The sequence below is a fragment of the Oryctolagus cuniculus genome, chromosome 12 (genome assembly GCF_051225735.1).
Source record: "Oryctolagus cuniculus isolate XC-2025 breed Fujian yellow rabbit chromosome 12, ASM5122573v1, whole genome shotgun sequence".
NCBI lineage: Eukaryota > Metazoa > Chordata > Mammalia > Lagomorpha > Leporidae > Oryctolagus > Oryctolagus cuniculus.
This window is the reverse complement of record NC_142878.1, coordinates 116,811,796-116,832,113: the sequence shown is the minus strand read 5'-3', so window position 1 is coordinate 116,832,113 and position 20,318 is coordinate 116,811,796. Positions and strand designations below refer to the sequence as shown.

At 41.2% G+C, this 20,318-nt stretch overlaps 1 protein-coding gene across 1 annotated transcript in view; it reads right to left on the bottom strand.

The window, feature by feature from the left end:
- Positions 1–1,719: 1,719 nt before the first annotated feature.
- Positions 1,720–20,318, bottom strand: part of LOC149123262 (uncharacterized) — a 56,887-nt gene continuing 38,288 nt past the window's right edge. Inside the window, exons 2-4 of the mRNA XM_070054819.2 lie at positions 14,962–15,088; positions 14,625–14,717; positions 1,720–11,199 (exon numbers count right to left, since the gene is read on the bottom strand). Of these exons, the coding sequence (XP_069910920.1) occupies positions 9,191–11,199; positions 14,625–14,717; positions 14,962–15,085 (2,226 nt within the window). The 5' untranslated portion in view covers positions 15,086–15,088 and the 3' untranslated portion in view covers positions 1,720–9,190. The remainder of the gene's footprint in view (positions 11,200–14,624; positions 14,718–14,961; positions 15,089–20,318) is intronic.

Here is a 20,318-nt window from a genome sequence, read left to right as displayed (position 1 = left end):
CAATATAGAAGGCAGATCAAATGAATTTTATTGTCTACAAATAAAAAAATGAGCTGAATGCCAACAGTGGCTGTGCTCTATGATGAAAGATAATATCTGAGTAGTACTTGTGAAAATAAACTGCACCCTCTCAGGGAGGCCTGGAAAAGTGATGCTCACAGTCAAGCATGTAGATGTAATGGCTACAACACTCCACAGAAAAAGAAAACCTTGGATTTGATCCCAAGTCCAGCTCTAGACAACTCTTCAAACCACAAAAGAGAAAACGCATTTTGCATTTTTCCCCATCAGAGTAGCAGCAAAATATGCAGTCATGGGAGCAGGGAGGAAGGGGAGGACTGAGAAACAGTGTGCAAACCTAAATCGGTTTGTGATTTAATGGTGCTGTGACTTTGCACGTGTTCTCAAAACTGCCCATTTTAAAACAACTTTATCTTTGTATCTTCTTGTGGTGCATTGGCTTTGGGAAGTGGGTTGGCATGGGGACACAGGAAGTCACCTGGACCATTGGTCACCTTGTGGGCTGCCTTAGATGCTGGAACTGAAGGCACCAAGATCAGCAATGGGGTCCAGCTCTGAGATTAGACCCGAGGACTCTGGGGCTGGCCAAGGTATCTCAGCTTCCCAGCAGGTCCTGGAGGCTGGGGGTGCCTCATCTTGCCAGGCTCTGCCAGATTTCCCCAGGTGCCAAAGTCTATGCTGCAGGACAGGGTGCTGATGCCTCCCTGCCCCCACTCCTGGCCTGCTCCCACCACTTGCCTCATAGCAAGCAGTGCTGGTTCCTTGAATGGATTCGCTATTGTGTACATGGCAGCTTAATTTTCTGACTTTGTGTTGACTCTGAAACCAGATGCTATGGAATTATAGAGATTTACTGTATTTACCCAGAGTAACTGAAATGCTGTTTGTAAAAATTCACCTGAGTATTTATTTTAAATACATAATTCAAGGTTTAGATGGTTTCATTTTTAGATGCTTAATTTTGGTAGCAAGCACAATATTTTGACAAAAATATTTGTAGGAATTTCTTTCCACCATAAATTCATATAATATAAAATGTGTGTTGTGACTGATGTTATCATTTGTTTGCTGCTGATACTGTAAGTTCATGGAAACTGAGGAACTCAGTAGCAAAACCTGCCCAATTCAGTAAGAGGTGGAGCTCACTTGTGCTTTTCATTCCTTTTCAACAGATGTCTCCCAGATTAGTTTCCATTACAGGAAAGATTCCTTTTTTGCAACATTTTATGTTTTCAGGTAGGAATTGGGAATGCTGCTTTCATTTTATAACCACAATGCTCTTCACAAGTGCCAGTAATGGGAGGAATGAATAATAGCTGAGATCCCTTGCCATGCCAGCTCAGCAAAGTAGAATAAACAGGAAATCAGATGTCATTAAGGAATTTTTTTCCCAAATGTACAAGGTTATATATATATATATATGTAATATATTTTATCATATTTATACGATTTTATGTTATTAAATATTCATTATATTAATATGTAATATTTATTTTATTATATACATATATAATAAAAGAACAAGCACTTGCTAAAAACAAATACAGTGCCAATCTTAAATGATTTGGAGTGCTAGTTTGTTGTGTTTTGTATCTCAGCATATTGATTATATTCTTTTGTATGCATCAAATATTACATAAGAATGTAAAATGGTCTTTATAAAAGAAGTAAATATAAGAAAAGTAAATATTACTAATATGCAGCAGTACATATTTATTATTTGCAAATGGTTCAAAGCTTACAAGGCCCATTATTAATAGGATAACAACACATGTGAACTATGAGTTAGCAACATAGAGTGTAAAGGAAGTTACATATTTATATTAAAATACACAAGCAAATGCATACCAGTCTCTCTCAAGTGCTCAGCATACACTGCTTCAGAAGCAGGAGGCATGAAGCTGTAGCAGTTTGAATATACACAACATACTGAAATCTCTCAAGCATAAAAACTGTGCCTAATTTGCCATAATAGTTTCTTTCTTCAAGTTTTGGATCTGAACTCAAGCAAAGAAAATAATGAACACCAATGATTTTCATATTATGAAAATTTAACAGCCAGGGCCGTGGCTCACTAGGCTAATCCCTTACAATTGTTTTGAATAATTTAAGAATGGGGATCAGTTCTTCCTTCAAAGTTTGGTAAAATTCAGTTGCTTCTGGGCTGGCTCTGGGGCATAGAATGTCAAGCTTCCACCTGTAGTTTCTGCATCCCATATGGGTGCTGGTTCAAGCCTCAGCTGCTCCATTTCCAATCCACCTTTGTCCTAATGCACCTTGGGTCCCTGCACCCATGTGAGAGACCCAGAAGGAGTTCTGTGCTCTTGAATTTGACCTGGCCCAGCCCTGATCATTGCAGCAATTTGGGGAGAGAACCAGCAGACTGTAAAACTCTTTCTCTGTCTCTCTTCCTCTCCCCCCCTACCAGTATCTCTGTCTTGTAAATCAATCAATAAATAAATATTTTAGAAATGAATTCTGTCTCTTCTATAAATGATGTTTGGAAAGTTGGATTTCCACTGCTGTAGTTCAAAATCAAGCCTATATCTTACTCCCTATACAAGAATCAACTCACAATGGATCAAGGATCTAAACCTAATACCTGAAACCATCACATTACTGATGAACAACATAGGGGAAAGGCTATTGGCCTAAGGAATGAATTTTTGAATAAGATAGCAGAAGCAAGAGTAATAAAACAAATACCAATAGACTAATGTGGTTACATCAATCTAAGAAATTGTTTCACAAAAAAAGAAAATAATTAACAAAGTGAAGAGGTAATGAAAACAATGAGAGAAAATATTTGAAAACTATGCATCCAATAAAGGATTAATATCAAGAATATATAAGGAGTTCCAGAAACTCAATAACAACAAAATAATCCAGTTAAAAATGTGCAAGGGCAGGAACAAGCATTTTTCAAAGGATGAAATAAAAAGGGCCAACATGGGGCCAGCACTGTGGCATAGCAGGTAAAGCCACCGCCTGCAATTCCAGTATTCCATATGGGTGCTGGTTCAAGTCCCAGCTGCTCCACTTCTGATCTGGCTCTCTGCTATGGCCCAGGAAAGCAGTAGAAGATGGCCCAAGTCCTTGGGCCCCTGCACCCACGTGGGAGACCCAGAAGCTCCTGGCTCCTGGCTCCGGACTGGCTCAGCTCTGGCCATTGCAGCCATTTGGGGAGTGAACCATTGGGTAGAAGCCCCCCCCCCTCTGTGTGTAACTCTGACTTTGAAATAAATAAATAAATCTTAAAAAAAAAAGGCCAACAGACAGATGAAAAAACTCCAGGATGACTGCCATCAGGGAAATGCAAATACAAATTACAGTGTGGTGTCACCTTACCCCAGCTAGAATGCTATCATTCAAAAATCAAAAATGGAAAATGCTGGTCATATCACTCATAAATATTCTGAAATAAGCATTAAAACTATCACTCACCTAGTTTTCCTATTGCTTTTCTAGTGTATCCATAATAGCCTGTTTCTTTTGATTTTTTCTCATCTCCTTTAAAACAGAAGTGCTGTAGAGCTCAATCTTTGATATTCTTTCTAATGACTTTTACATCCTTGTTTGCACTAATGGTTTCCAAATTTGTATTTCCAGCCCAGGAACCCCTCCTTAATTTCAGATTGGTATATCACACTGCCTACTTGAGATTTCTCTTTGATTATCCATTGTGTATTTAAATCCCAAAAGGTCCAAAATATTACTAATGTTATTCTTTCTCATACCTGTCCTTTAGGTAGCCTTCCCTACTTGAGTTAATGGCAGCTTCTGCAGTTGCTGTGCTGAGATCCACAGTGCAATTATTTACTTATTTATTTTTTTGCCAGGCAGAGTAGACAGTGAGAGAGACAGTTATTGACAGTGAGAGAGAGAGAGACAAAGATAAAGGTCTTCCTTCCATTAGTTCACCCCCCCAAATGGCCTATGGCTGGTGCGCTGCACTGATCTGAAGCCAGGAGCCAGGTGCTTCCTCCTGGTCTCCCATGCAGATGCAGGGCCCAAGCACTTGGGCCATCCTCCACTGCACTCCCTGGCCATAGCAGAGAGCTGGACTGGAAGAGGAGCAACCAGGACAGAATCCAGTACCCCAACTGGGACTAGAATCTGGGGTGCCAGTGCTGCAGGTGGAGGATTAGCCTAGTGAGCCACAGCACTGGCCCACAGTGCAATTCTTGATTAATCTCTTTCACAACTCCTCTCTTGTCTGTAAACAAATCCTATCAAGCGTACCTCAAAAATGTGTCCAGAGGCGCAAAATATCTACCTTTAGTTCACCAACAGATGCAGTCTATATTAGTAGGCTAATTGCTTTTCTCCATTGTTTTTAAATGAAATACTCAGTTAATTGATTTTAATGCAGGGGTCTGCTACAAATGAATGATGAAAATTGTTTATGTGATCAGGATAAAAAAAAGTAAACTAAATCCTTCATTTTCTTTTGCAAAAATGTTAGCAGTGATAACTTTTTCTGGAAATAAAAACAGGATTGTATCTTCCCTGGGTCATAGCAAGAAAATATTTCACTATATCAATGACCTTGAATGATTTACAGGTGGCTGATAATTGAATTTGTTAAGGAACCATTTCAATAGATGGTTGCTATAGAATTTTGAGTGATATGGATAAGTTCAGAGAACTTAAAACATTTTTACTAAGAAAAGCAATAGAAAAGTTGGTGATAATTGAGGAATGTGGAATTCTAAGAAGTTTTCTTTTAAAAATTAATCAATTACAATATGTTTTTACAGTGCTTTAAGTGATCTGGTAGAGAAGGCTGTGTTTATTCTATATACCTTTGTTTGCATGTGGAGGCAGTATAAATCTTGAAACATATTTTATAAATTTACTGTGACAAAATATACGTATGTTAGCAAAATTGATACTTTAAAATGTGAATATGGTGGGAGGTGGCAAGATGGCGGAATAGGAAGGGAGCACACTGATAGTCTGGGGAGAGACAGTTTAATAAAAGTGGAGATACTGCAGGTTCAAGGAAGAGTAGGGGAAGAAACAGCAGAAGAAACTTTTCCGGAATGCATGATTCACAGTGGACCTGTGTGGAGAGCATGGGAGCCCACAGTTCGGGACACCAGCAGCAGACTCAACACACCAGTGCTGAAACGTGAGGTGAGCCGAACCTCAATAGCCTGAGACACCGGCAGGCAAGCGGAAAAAGGAGACTAGAGGGAATGACCCCCCAGGGGGAAAAGTTCACCAGGCTAACTAGAAGAGAGAGAGAGAGAAAAGAAGTGACTGGTACGGACACGGGTTTCTCTCTCTCCGCTCACCTCTCAAAGGTGAGCAAGACAAAGAGCAGGCGCCATCTTGGACATACGTCATAAGCAGAGTGACCTCAGATCTGCACCGGCCCTGAGCCTAGCAGAAAAACCTGACTCTGGGCGGGGGGAATTAACAGGAGATTAGGACCTAGTAAATTTGTGGTACTACTGAACTGAGACTGTGAAAAAAGAGATGGTGGGGGAGAGAACTCAAAGAATTCATGTGAGTACTCTCCAGAGACGCTACAGTTCCGTAACTTTGGCAACCCAATGGGAGACTGAAGGAGACTTTGAGCCCACTCTGAGGGCAGAACAGATTCCCTGTGTGGTCCTTGGGAAAGAGCTTCCAATCTCTGGCTCCTGTGGGTATATCATTTGCCTGCTAACTACCTCTGTAATTAATACACAGTATTAAGTGTTGAAATTTAACTGAAATGTGATCACTGTTAAATATAAGAGTGGGAATAAGAGAGGGAAGAGATGTATAATTTGGGACAGGCTCAAGCTGACTTGCCCCAAATGGTAGAGTTAAAAACATACCAGGGGATTCCAATTCAATCCCATCAAGGTGGCATGTACCAATGCCATCTCACTAGTCCAAGTGATCAATTTCAGTTCACAATTGATCATAATGAAAGGACAAAGAGTCAAAGGGAGCACATAAATAAGTCTAGTACCTGCTAACACTAACCGATGGAATAAATAAAGGAGAGAGTGATCCAACATGGGAAGTGAGATACTCAGCAGACTCATAGAATGGCAGATGTCCTAAATAGCACTCTGGCCTCAGAATCAGCCCTAAAGGCATTCCGATCTGGCTGAAAAGCCCATGAGAGTATTTCAGGCATGGAAAGCCAAGACACTCTGGCAAAAGATCTCTGCGAGTGAGATCCCAGTGGAAAGAACAGGTCTTCAAAGAAGGAGGTACCTTTCTCTGAAGGGAGGAGAGAACCTCCACTTTGACTATGACCTTGTCTAAACAAGATAAGAATCAGAGAACTCAGAGGGCTTCCATAGCCTTGGAAACTCATGGCCGGAGCATAGGGAGACTACTGATGCCATAGACAGGAGTGTCAATTGGTAAAGTCAACAACAGGAGTCACTGTGCACTTACTCCTCATGTAGGATCTCTGTCCTTGATGTGCTGTGTATTGAGATTTAATGCTATAACGAGTACTCAAACAATATATTTCACTTTGTGTTTCTATGGGGGTGCAAACTGTTGAAATCTTTACTTAATGCATACTAAACTGATCCTCTGGGAAAAAAAAAAAAGAAAGAAAGAAATTATCAACTCCCAATTTGACTCTCACTGGGATTAAACATGACAATAGGTCTGATCTGATTTCATCATCATTTAAAAAAAATCATCTATTATTTCTCACTTTATGTTTCTGTGTGAGATCAAACTGTTGAAATCCTTACTTAATGTATACTAAGCTGATCTTCTGTATATTAAGATAATCGAAAATGAATCTTGATGTGAATGGAAGGGGAGAGGGAGTGGGAAAGGGGAGGGTAGTGGGTGGGAGGGACGGTATGTGGGGGAAGCCACTGTAATCCATAAATCGTACTTTGGAAATTTATATTCATCAAATAAAAGTAAAAAAAAATAAAAAAATAAAAAAAAGAATTCACACTTTTTTGTGTGCTGTCAGTGATCACCCAAGGCTCTTGACATGAGCTGTCTAGGCTATGGAAGCCTTCTGAATCCACAAGCTCCATCAATATTTAGAGAAGGCTGTAAGCAAAGTGAAAGTTCTCCCTTTGAAGAGAGTACATCCTTCTTTGATGACCACTTCTTTCCACAGGACTCTCACCCAGGGACACTCTCCATGTAGGCACACCTTTTTGCATAAGTGTCCTAACTTTCCATGCCTGAAATGCTCTTGTGGGCTTTTTAGCCAGACCAGAATGCCTTTAGGGAGGACTCTGAGGTCATTGAGTGTTACTTAGAGCAATTGCCATTCTATGAGTCTGCTGTATGGACTGCTTCCCATGTTGAAGCATTTACTTCTCTTTAATTCTGTTAATTCTATCGATATGATCACTTTAACAATTGGTGCCTTCTATATGACCAACTTAAAACTTAATGCAATCAAATACAGTCACTTTTAACCTTAATCATATATATATATATATATATATATATATATATATATATATATATGTTAAAACTTAAGATGTCACTTTCACCATCTAGCCCAAGGGGATGAGAGACATTTCTGGAGAATCTGAACTTATACTGAGGACTACACAGATCCTTTGTGTGGTTCTTTGGACAGAGCAGACAAATATTATACCCACTGGGGCTAGTACTCAGGCACTGGTCTCCATTGAGGAGAAGAGCCCAACTGAGCAGAAGATGCTTCCCTTCTGATCAAAAAAAAAGAGAAATAAGACATGCCAAAATTGGGTGTGTCACCTGAGGCACACCCTTAACCCTGGAGACTGAACAGAGCTCTCTGGCCACATCCACTACTAGCCTCCAGAGATTCAGAGAAAGCAGAAAGTCCACTTATCTACAGTCATAGTACAAAGATAAAATCTGCCACAGTGGAAAAAAAATAAAAAAGAAGAAATCTTGCTGGTCTGGACAAGTGGTGGCAAATTCTTTCAATTTCTGTTTGTTATGAAAGGTCTTTATTTCACCTTCATTCACAAATGAGAGCTTTGCAGCGTATAATAATCTGGGATGACAGCTTTATTCTCTTCAGACTTGGACTAGATTTTGCCATTTTCTCTTAGTCTGCAGGGTTTCTGATGAGAAGTCTGCTGTGAGTCTAATTGGAGATCCTCTGAGAGTAATCTGATGTTTCTCTCTTAAGCGTTTTAGAATCTTGTCTTTTTGTTTCACTGTGGCAGTTTGATTACAATGTGTCATGGCAAGGATGTTTTCTGACCATGTCTATTCAAAGTTCTGTGTGCTTCCTGTACTTGGATGTCTCTTTCTTTTTCCAAACCCAGGAAGTTTTCTGCTAGTATTTCACTAAAAATGCCTTCTAATCCTTTCTCTCTCACCATGCCTGCAGGAACTCCTAGAACCAGAATGTTGGTCTTATTTTTTTTTTTATAGTATCCTGTAGATTCCCAACAGTCTTTTTTAGATTTCTAATCTCCTGGTCTTGTGTTTGGTTTGACTGTATACTTTCCTGTATAACATATGATTCCCATATAACATATGATTTATAAAGGCTTTTCCACACTCATTAGATTCATAAGGTTTCTGCCCTGTGTGAATTGTTTTGATATGAGGTATAACTTATAGAAAAAGGCTTTTCCACAGTCATTACATTTATAAGGTTATTTCCCTGTGTGAATCCTCTGATGCATTTGGAGTTGGAACTTAAAATCAAGTTTTTCCGCAGTCATTACACTCATGAAGTTTCAACACTGTGTGTATCCTCTGGTGCATTATGAGGTTTGACTTTTGTCCAAAGGCTTTTCCAGTCATTACATTCATAAGGTTTCTGCCCTGTGTGAATTCTCTGATGCATGATGAAGGTTGACTTATGGCTAAATGCTTTTCACAGTTATTACGATCATGAGTTTTCTACCCTGTGTGAATTCTCTGCTGTGATATGAGGTTTGTCTTTTGTCCAAAGGCTTTTCCAAAATCATTGCATTCATGAGGCTTCTTCCCTGTGGGAATTCTCTGATGTTTCCAAAGGATTGACTTTTATCCAGAGGCTTTCCCTTGGTCATTACATTCATGGGGTTTCTCCCCTGTGTGAATTCTCCAGTGTGATATGAGGTGTGATTTCCATACAAAGGCTTTTCCGCAGTCATTACATTCATGAGGCTTCTGCCCTATGTGATTTCGCTGATGTATCATGAGGCCTACCTTATGGCCAAAGGCTTTTCCACAATCATTACATTTATGAGGTTTCTCCCCTGTGTGAATTCTCTGGTGTACGATGAGCTGTGACTTTCGTCCAAAGGCTTTTCCAGTTATTACATTCATGAGGTTTCTCCCCTGTGTGAATTCGCTGGTGTACGATGAGGTTTGACTTTCGTCCAAAGGCTTTTCCACAGTCATTACATTTATGAGGTTTCTGCCCTGTGTGAATTTGCTGATGTTTCCTGAGGTCTGACTTTCGTCCAAAGGCTTTTCCACAGTCATTACATTTATGAGGTTTCTGCCCTGTGTGAATTTGCTGATGTTTCCTGAGGTCTGACTTTCGTCCAAAGGCTTTTCCACAGTCATTACATTTATGAGGTTTCTCCCCTGTGTGAATTCTCTGGTGCACTATGAGGCTTGACTTTTGTCCAAAGGCTTTTCCACAGTCATTACATTCATGAGGTTTCTCCCCTGTGTGAATTCGCTGGTGTATTTTGAGCTCTGACTTTTGTCCAAAGGCTTTTCCACAGTCATTACATTTATGAGGTTTCTCCCCTGTGTGAATCCGTTGGTGCACAATGAGGTGTGACTTTTGTCCAAAGGCTTTTCCACAGTCATTACATTCATGAGGTTTCTGCCCTGTGTGAATTCGCTGGTGTATTTTGAGGCATAACTTTCGTCCAAAGGCTTTTCCACAGTCATTACATTTATGAGGTTTCTCCCCTGTGTGATTTTGCTGGTGCACGATGAGGTCTGACTTTTGTCCAAAGGCTTTTCCACAGTCATTACATTTATAAGGTTTCTCCCCTGTGTGAATTCGCTGGTGTAGGATGAGGACTGACTTTTGTCCAAAGGCTTTTCCACAGTCATTACATTTATAAGGTTTCTCCCCTGTGTGAATTCGCTGGTGTATGATGAGGTCTGCCTTTCGTCCAAAGGCTTTTCCACAGTCATTACATTCATGAGGTTTCTCCCCTGTGTGAATTCGCTGGTGTATTTTGAGGCATGACTTTCGTCCAAAGGCTTTTCCACAGTCATTACATTTATGAGGTTTCTCCCCTGTGTGAATCTGTTGGTGCACAATGAGGTGTGACTTTCGTCCAAAGGCTTTTCCACAGTCATTACATTCATGAGGTTTCTCCCCTGTGTGCATTCTCTGGTGTTTGATGAGGTCTGACTTCCATAGAAAGCCTTTTCCACAATGAAGGCATTTATAAAGTTTCTCTCCTGTGTGAATTCGCTGATGGTTTATGAGGCTTGACTTTCGTCCAAAGGCTTTTCCACAATCACTACATTCATGAGGTTTCTCCCCTGTGTGAATTTGTTGGCGTTTCCTGAGGACTGACTTTTGTCCAAAGGCTTTTTCACAGTCATTACATTCAGAAGGTGAATTAAAACTGAGTGATTTTCCACAAGGTTTACATGTGTAAAGTTTTTCCCTTGTATTTAGTCTCTGGTTTATTGTAAGATGTGACTGGTGAATGACAGGTTCAACATACATGATGTACTTATAAAATTTCTTTCTTGTGTGAGTTTGTTGATGCATATTGAGGCTAGAATTTCCATAGATAGCCTTTTCTATTTGAGTTGCTTTTCCAAAAGTGACAGTTGATTTATTACAGTTTTCTGCCATATGAACCCTCTCAGATTTACAGAACATCTTTCTTGTGAAGACTTTTGCTTGTCCAGTGGGTCCAAATGGCTGCTTCATGATGTGAATCTTGTCATGCTGACCAAGAGGCTCACAGAACTGGAGAGGTTTTCCAGGTATCTTAGTGTTATCAAATTTCTCTCCAGCCTGTGGTTGATCAGGCCCACTGGGGGGATACACAGTGTGACATTTATTGCATTCCTCAGGCTTCAATCCTGAATAGCTTCCCTTTTGAATAATCAGTGTTGGAATATGGCTTGAATTTAAACTAAGTGTTTTTCTTAATTCAACTCTCTTGAGAGCTGATGTCTTCTTATTTTTCATAAAATCCTGATTCAGATTGTTGTCCTGACTTTCCTGGTTGATCCTAATCAGGTCATCCCTTTTCATGCCCACTGAAATGAGAAAAAAGCAATCATGTCACTGAATCACATGTAACTGTTTCTCCTGGCATACTCATGTAAAGGCAATGAAGTTACTTGTTATCCAAGTGGCATAAGATGTTCACAAAATCAGTATGAGGTACTTATCTGTGACCATTATATGGTGTTTCTCCTTAATACATTAATATACCATGAGGTTTCCCAATGTTCAAACATGATCCTTTTTACTATGGGAATTTGTCAAGGATGGTAGAATGACATTTGTGCTATGATGTGTGGGATGCCTGCATCTCAAAACAGTGTCAGTTTGAGCCCTGGCTACTCTGCTTTCAGTACAGCTCTCTGCCTATGTAAACTGGAAGGAAGCAGATAATGGTTCATGTGCCTGGGAACCTGTGAGAAACCAGGGAAGACTAGAGGGATTCTAGAGTTTTGGCTTCAGACTTGTTAGACCTAAGTGTTGCAGGCATCTGGGAAGTGAGCTAATAGAGGACCTCTTTCTCTCTCTTCTCTCACTATCACTCTGCCTTTCACAAAGATGAAATATCTATAAAATATTTTAAAGAATGGAAAAGTATTTAATAAAAATATTCACCCACTACCTAGCAACCATTTTTTTCCCTGTCCTTTTTCTCCAGTTTATTTTTATAAAAATTGTGTGCTTTTTGCTTCTCTGATATCTCCACCATAAACATGAAAAAGTTTTACTGATCATTTACTTGCAGGTGGAGAAGAGTGAAATGTGCCTGTACTTTAAGCAGGACAACATTTAAGGAGTAGGATTTGAATCTATGAGTGTCTCATGCTCAGTCTTCCTAGGTAAACATCATTTGTGGGATTTTTCAAATGAAAAACTACTTTGTCTCTACTCTATGACAGCTTCCCTAAATTCCTAAGGACACCCAACACCTTCAGCTTCTCAGAAGTACAACAGGTACAGAAAATTCCCAATATACCACTTTAGCTAAACACTCCCAATCAGTTTGAAGAATTTGTTTCTGCAAACTGGGATGTGCTCATCTTCTTTGAAAAGTGTTTTCTAGCTCATTCTGAAATCATCAGTGCTGGTTACCTCCTCTCAATTCTTTCTAGAAGCATTCCTGTGTGATAATTTGAATTTCTGGAGGCTTTTGATCAGTTGCCTCCTATTTTCACTGAAAGCTCCATTTCCTATGCTTTTCTTATCTTTTTATTTGCTTATTTTTCAATGATACTGAAAAATAAGAGAGAAATCATACTTCAAACTCCACCCTTAAAGAAATCTGAGCCACCCAACATAAACCCACAAGGCTACTTGACCTTGGGTCTCAAAATCTCATTACTTTCTTGGTGAGTCTAGGATCACTTCTTTTCATGTTTTTTATAAGTTCATGCTTAGTTTAGGATTTCTTTTTTTCAAAGAATTATTTTATTTATTTGAAAGCTAAAATTATATAGAGAGATAGAAACAGAGAGAAGTCTTCCATCTGCTGGTTCACTCCCCATATGGGCACAACCAGTGCTGGGCCAAGATGAAGTTAGGAGCCAGGAGTGTCTTTCTTGTCTCCCACATGGGTACAGGGGGCCAAAGACTTGGGCCAACCTCTGCTCTTTTCTCAGGTGCATTAGCAGAGAGCTGGATTAGAAGAGGACTAGCTGGGACTTGAACTGGCACCCATATGCAATGCTAGTGTTGCAGGCTGGAGCTTTAACACACTGCATCATAGTATCATTCCTAGCTTCATAATTTCTGATGTCACAGCACAGAGGCTTACTCATGACCATCTTTTATTTTTAAAGATTTATTTGAAATTCAGAGTTACACAGAGAGGAGAGGCAAAGAGAGAGTAAGGTCTTGATCCAATGGTTCACTCCCCAATTGGCCACAACGGCCAGAACTGTGCTGATCTGAAGCCAGGAGCCAAGAACTTCTTCTGGGTCTCCCTCGGGTGCAGGGGTCCAAGGACTTGGAACATCTTCTACTGCTTTCCCAGGCCATAGCTGAGAGCTGGATCAGAAGTGGAACAACTGGTGCCCATATGGGATGCTGGTGCTTCAGGCTAGGGTGTTAATTCACTATGCCACAGCACCAGAAACATGATCATCTTTTAGCATTTACTTATTTACTTACTTGAGAGTCAGAGAGACAGAATGAGAGATAAAGACAGACTGAAACAGAGGTTTGCCAACTGTAGGCTCACTTCTCAAATGTTTCCAACAGACTATAATTTTCTTATTAATTTGAGAGGCACAGAGGAAAAAAAAGAAAAAGACTAAGAGAGAGCTCACATTTATTGATGCAGTCCTGAGCAAGTTCTATGCCTGGGCAAAATCATGAGTGGGAACTCAATCTGAGCAATGAATTAGAAATAAGTTTCCAGGGGCTGGCATTGTGGTATAGCAGGTAAAGCCACCACCTGCAGTGCCAACACCACTTATGGGCACCAGTTTAAGTCCTAGCTGCTCCACTTCTGATCCAGCACTCTGCTATGGCCTGAGAAAGCAGTAGAAGATGGCCCAAGTCCTTGGACCCCTGTATCCATGTGGGAGACCTGGAAGAAGCTCCTGGCTCCTAGCTTCAGATCAGTACAGCTCCAGCCATGGCAGCCAATTGGGAAGTGAACCAGTGGATGGAAGATGGGAAGACCTCTCTCTCTTTCTCTCTCTGCCTCTCCTCCTTCTCGTGCTCTGACTTTCAAATAAATAAATCTTAAAAAAAAAACAAAAAAAAAAACAGAAACAGGCCAGCGTGGCAGCTCAATAGGCTAATCCTCTGTCTGTGGCACCAGCACACCAGGTTCTAGTCCTGGTCGTGGTGCCGGATTTTGTCCAGGTTGCCCCTCTTCCAGGCCAGCTCTCTGCTGTGGCCAGGGAGTGCAGTGGAGGATGGCCCAGGTCCTTGGGCCCTGCACCTGCATGGCAGACCAGGAGAAGCACCTGGCTCCTGGCTTTGGATCAGCGCAGTGTGCCAGCCACAGCACACTGGCCATGGTGGCCATTGGAGGGTGAACCAATGGCAAAAGGAAGACGTTTCTCTCTGTCTCTCTCTCTCACTGTCCACTCTGCCTGTCAAAAAAAAAAAAAAAACCAGAAAAATTAATCTTAAAAAAATAAGTTTCTTTATGTTGCCTAATTAACAAGCATAGAAGGAACTAATAAGTGCATGAAGGAAAAGGTATGAAAGTATAGAGAAGGACAAGTTAGAATTTGGGGAATGTATCAAACCTAAATAAAAGCCTTAGTAACATCAGAAAATGACTGGATTTTTTTTTTAATCAAAGAACATCTTCACTAAGAACAAAAGTTAGAAAGATATTGGTATCTCTAAATGCCTGTGTCTGATGCACAAAACCAGCTGTCATCAGGAGTAAGGCTTGAGAAAAATTCATGGAAAGAACACCAGTCAACACCTGCACACTTTCTGCCTTGGCCTCCCTGTATCTTATGTGCAGACTGACCTGGAAGGCTCTCATTCAAGCATTCGTCCACCATCCATGGCTCTGCTCCTTGCTCCAACTTGAAGATTAAGTCAGGTTTGGTAATGCAGTGCCCTATTAATGGAAACAAAGTAAGACTTTGTGAAATCACTATCTTGGGTTATTTAAAGGACTACAGTTTGGTTCAGGAGCTATGCAACAAATGTTCCAATTTGAATCTTTTGTTAGATGGTAGATGTTCAGATTATTCATGGACTCAAATTCTAATCCTGCCCAATATTAAACATTATAAACTGTTCCCTTATTTATCAAATAGCAAGAAAATGTTATCACTGGGCATGTGAAGGGTGTCACTCACCCAAGGAGAACAGGCTGCTGTAGGTCTCCAGCATCACATCTCTGTACAGAATTTTCTGAGCATTGTTCATTTTCTGCCATTCCTCCCACGTAAAGTACACAGCCACATCTTCAAATGCTGTCATCACCTATAATATTACACTTCCAGTCAACATATTAACTCTGTCACAAAATAAACACTGACAGTTGTGTATGGTTATGAAGGAAAAAAGGAAGGATATGGTGTCACATTAGACTTATTGAGTGTTTAGAAAGCCACACAGAGCATTCAACAGAGTCAAACCCATTATCTACTGGCTGTGAGAAATGCCCAAGCTAGAGGGAAACAGGAGGTTCAAATCACAAAGGCCACATCTGTCAAGGGGAATTGCACAGCAGGCTAGAAGAGGGGCAATACTGACTCTTGAATGGGCAATGTTAAGGAGAAGTATGTAGAAGCATCGAGAAAAAAAGGCAAGAAACCATCAGTGAAATTACGATGGGAATGAACAGAAAACAATTTCCAGGAAAACACCATGCATATCATTTCCAATATGTCAGAGAAAAAATATATTAAAAGACAGGGCAGACATTTAGCTTAGTGTTGTTTATGATGCCACCTCAGAGTGTCTATGATTTCCAATGCCAGCTCTAGTTTCTAGCTCCCAGATAATGCAAACCTGGGGAAGCAATGGTGATGCCACCAATGAAGGAGGCCTAGATTCCATTCCTCAATCCTGGCTTCAGTCCTACCCCACCTATTTGGTATGGTTATCTAGGAAGTGAATTAATGTGTCAAAGCTCTCTCTCAGTCCATCAACTTTTTTCTCTATCAAGCTAATAAATAATTTTAAGAAAATACAGGTAAGACAAAGAATACAAATTAGCTTTTGCCCTTGTCTATGATTATTCTACTGATAAACAATTGAAATAACATTATACCGGCCGGCGCCACAGCTCAATAGGCTAATCCTCCACCTAGTGGTGCGGCACACCGGGTTCTAGTCCCGGTTGGAGCACCAGATTCTGTCCTGGTTGCCCCTCTTCCAGTCCAGCTCTCTGCTATGGCCCGGGAGTGCAGTGGAGGATGGCCCAAGTGCTTGGGCCCTGCACCCCCTGGGAGACCAAGAGAAGCACCTGGCTCCTGGCTTCAGATCAGCACGGTGCACCAGTTGCAGCGCGCCAGCCATGGCGGCCATTGGAGGGTGAACCAATGGCAAAAAAAAAAAAAAAAAAAAAAAAAGGAAAACCTTTCTCTCTGTCTCTCTCACTGTCCACTCTGCCTGTAAAAAAAAAAAAGAAAGAAATAAAGAAATAACATTATATCTAATTAAAGTGAAAGCAATGGAAATACTTGTCCAAAATATTCAAATGATAAACATTTGAAATAACATTATACATAATTAAAGTGAAAGCAATAGAATTATTTGCCCAAAAAGAGAACCTGGGAATGTCTGCAGTACAATCTGCATTTGTGACTCACTGAGAAAAATGCTTAGAGATTTATTTCAGAACCTGCAATAGTCACCAGAATGGTGATCCAGCAGGCTAAGCCTCCACCATCAATGCTGGCATCCCATGTAAACAGAGGACTTGAGTCCTTGCTGCTCCACTTCCAATCTAGTTCCCTGCTAATCTGATTGAAAGAGCAGTGAAAATGGCTTGAGTATTTGGATCCTTCCACCAGTGTGGGAGACCCATGGAGTCCCAGGCTCCTGGCTTTGGCCTGGCCCAGACCCAGCCATTGTGGGCATTTGGGGAATGAAACAGTAGATAGAAGATATCTCCTTTTGTCTCCCTGTCTCTCCCAATCTCTGCAAGTCCACCTTTCAAATAAATAAATAAAGATTTATTTATTTATTTGAAAGTCAGAGTTACACAGAGAGAGGAGAGGCAGAGAGAGAGAGGTCTTCCATCTGCTGGTTCAGTCCCCAATTGGCTGCAATGGCTGGAACTGCACCAATCTGAAGCCAGGAACCAGGAGCTTCTTCTGGGTCTCCCACATGGGTTCAGGGGCCCAAGGACCTGGGCCATCTTCCACTGCTTTCCCAGGCCATAGTAGAGAGCTGGAGCAGAAGTGGAGCAGCTGGGCCTCAAACTGGTGCCCATATGGAATGTCAATGCTTTAGACCACGGCATTAACCCACTGAGCCACAGAGCTGACCCCATATTTTCCATTTTAATTAACTAGTATACTGGGACTGGCACTGTGGCATAGCAGGTAAAGCCACTGCCTTCAGTGCTGGCATGCCATATTGGTGCCAGTTCAAGTCCCAGTGGCTTCACTTCCAATCCAGCTCTCTGCTATGGCCTGGGAATTCAGTAGAAGATGGCCTAAGTCCTTGGGCCCCTGAACCCATGTGGGAGACCCAGAAGAAGCTCTTCACTTCTAGCTTTGGATTAGTGTAACTCCGGCCATTGTGGCCAACTGGGGAGTGAACCAGCAGATGGAAGACTCTCTCTCTCCCTCTGCCTCTCTGAAACTCTTTCAAATAAATAAAAAAAATCTAAAAAAATAAATAAATAAACTAGCATTAAACACCTAAAATGAGTACTGACAAGCTGGGGAATAATTAAAAAAAAAAAAAACACTTACAGATGATATATTAATTTTCTTTCCTCTTAGAAACATGTGGAGGACCCAGAATCATACCTGGGAGAGAAGGTGAATGGCAGGAGTTCAAAGAAAACTCTGGAGGCCAACGCTGTGGCATAATGGGTAAAGCTGCTGCCTGCAGTGCCAACATTCCATATGGGTTCTGGTTCGAGTCCTGCCTGCTCAACTTACAATCTAGCTTTCTGCTATGTCCTGAGAAAGCAGTGAAACATGGTCCAAGTCCTTGGGCCACTGCACCTGCATGGGAGACCCAGAAGCTCTTGGGTCTTGGCTTTGGATCGGCTGAGCTCCAGCCTTTGCAATAATTTGGAGGGTGAGCCAGCAGATAGAAGACTTTCTCTCTCTGCAACTCTTTCAATAAATAAATGAAATCTTAAAAAAAAAAAAAAAACACCCTCTGGTTTCCTTCTGCACTGAACAGTGCGAAAAAAAGGATACAATAGAATGAATAAAGAATAATAAATACATTAACCAAGAAAACATCAGCTTCACTGTGGAGGAATAAACCTGTAAAAATAGAAATACATAGGAAAATGCACCCACCTATATTAAGTGGCAGAGATTAAACAGAAGTTATCATTGGTTTAACGAAAGCATTATCTACAAATTTTGTAAAATAATAATGTAAAAGTAAAAAGAAATGTTGAGTGTTCAAATGAATGATGCTATCAGAGGTAAACATTATGTTGTTATTAAAGTTCATACTAAAGAAAGTTAACAAATGCACATAATGTATATTTAATGCAGTGCACTTTACCAGTAATGATTCCAAGTAGCACCTTTCCCTGTATTCATCCCTTCACAAAACCCTGGATTGGGGCTGGCACTGTGGCCTAGCGGGTAAAACTGCCACCTGCAGACTGGCATCCCATATAGGCACTGGTTTGATTCCCAGCTGCTCCACTCTGATCCAACTGTCTGCTATGGCCTGGGAAAGCAGTAGAAGATGGCCTAAGTCCTCGGGCCCCTGTACCCATGTGGGAAACCCAGAAGAAGCTCCTGGATCCTGGCTTTGGATTGGCACAGCTCTGGCCATTGCAGCCAACTGGGGAGTGAACCAGCAGATGGAAGAGCTCTCTCTCTCTCTCTGCCTCTCCCTCTCTCTGTGTGTGTAACTCTTTCAAATAAATAAATAAATCTTTTAAAAAAAAAGACCCTGAATTTCACCATTTCACTTGATTTACCCAATGAGATACCAGTAAATGTGATAGAAAGAGACAATTTGTTAAAATATTTATTTGTATGAAAGAGTTACATAGAGAAGGAGAGGCAGAGAAGAGAGAGAGGGGGATGGAGAGAGGGAGGGAGGGAGGGAGGGAGGGAGGGAGGAAGGGAGAGAAGGAGGAGAAAGAGAGGTCTTTGAACTGCAGGTTCACTCTCCAGATGGCTGCAATGGCTGGAGCTGTGTAGATCCAAAGATATGAACCAGGAGCTTCTTTCAGGTCTCCCACAAGGGAGCAGGGGCCAAAGGACTTGGGCCATCTTCTACTGTTTTCCCAGGCTGTAGCAAAGAGCTGGATCAGAAGTGGAGCAGCCGAGTCACAAACTGACACCCATATGGGATGCTGGCACAACAGGTGGTGTCACAGAACCAGCCCCAGAAATAGACAATTTGTAAAGTATTTGCCTTCTCAGATTTCTTTTTCTGACAGTTATCTTCTGAAAAACCCTGGGGCCTGCCTGTTGAAGAGATAGTATGTAGGCTGGCGCTGTGGCTCACTAGGCTAATCCTCTGCCCACGGCACTGGTACTCCAGGTGCTAGTCCCAGTTTGGGTGCCGGTTCTGACCCAGTTGCTCCTATTCCAGTCTATCTCTCGGCTGTGGCCTGGGAAGGCAGTGGAGGATTGCCCAAGTTCTGGGGCCCTGCACCCACATGGGAGATCAGGAGGAAGTGCCTGTCTCCTAGCTTTGGATCAGCACAACATGCTGGCCATAGTGGCCATTTGGGGGGTGAACCAATGGAAGGAAAACATTTGTCTCTGTCTCTCTCTCTCACTAACTCTGCCTGTCAAAAAAAGAAAAAAAGAGATAATATGTAGCCAAGATTCACCACAAACCCCAGACACTTAAGTGAAGCCTCAATCAGTTCCCCAAATGCCTAAACTCTCATTTCTGCTCCTGGACTGATCATAGGAACTGCCCAGCTGACTACAGCCCATAACACAGAGTCAGAACTGCAAATCAAATGGCTATTTGTTAAGCCATTGTGTTTTCTGATTTGTCCTACATCAAATGCTGATATATATCAGTAAGTATGGAAGAAAGTTGAATTACATGCAAACTACAATGCATACAACTTCAAAATTTCATTTAGCAGTTCCTATAAAGCAGGGCCAGCATTGTAAACAAGTAAACCTGCCGTCTGCAATACAAGCATCCCATATGAGCACTGGTTCATGTTCTGGCTGTTCTGCTTTTGACCCAGCTTCCTGCTGATGGCCTGAGAAAAGCAATGGAAGATGATCCAAATACTTGGGCAAATGCTACCAATGTGGGAGACCCAGATGAAGATCTTGGTTCCTGGCCTCATTCTTTCCTGGCCCTGCTCAAGGCAGCCATCTGTGATGTGAACAAGCAGAAGGAAGATCTCTCTGGGTCTCTCCTCTATATACAATATTTTCAAATAATTTTTTTAAAAAACTTAGAAAAAAGCTCCTATAAACAAAGTCTTTGCCTATCAATTAGACCTTAGAAAAGCTGCTGATACTAAAAAAAAAAAAAAAAAAAAAAAAAAAGAGTCCCGGGATTCATAAAAATAAAT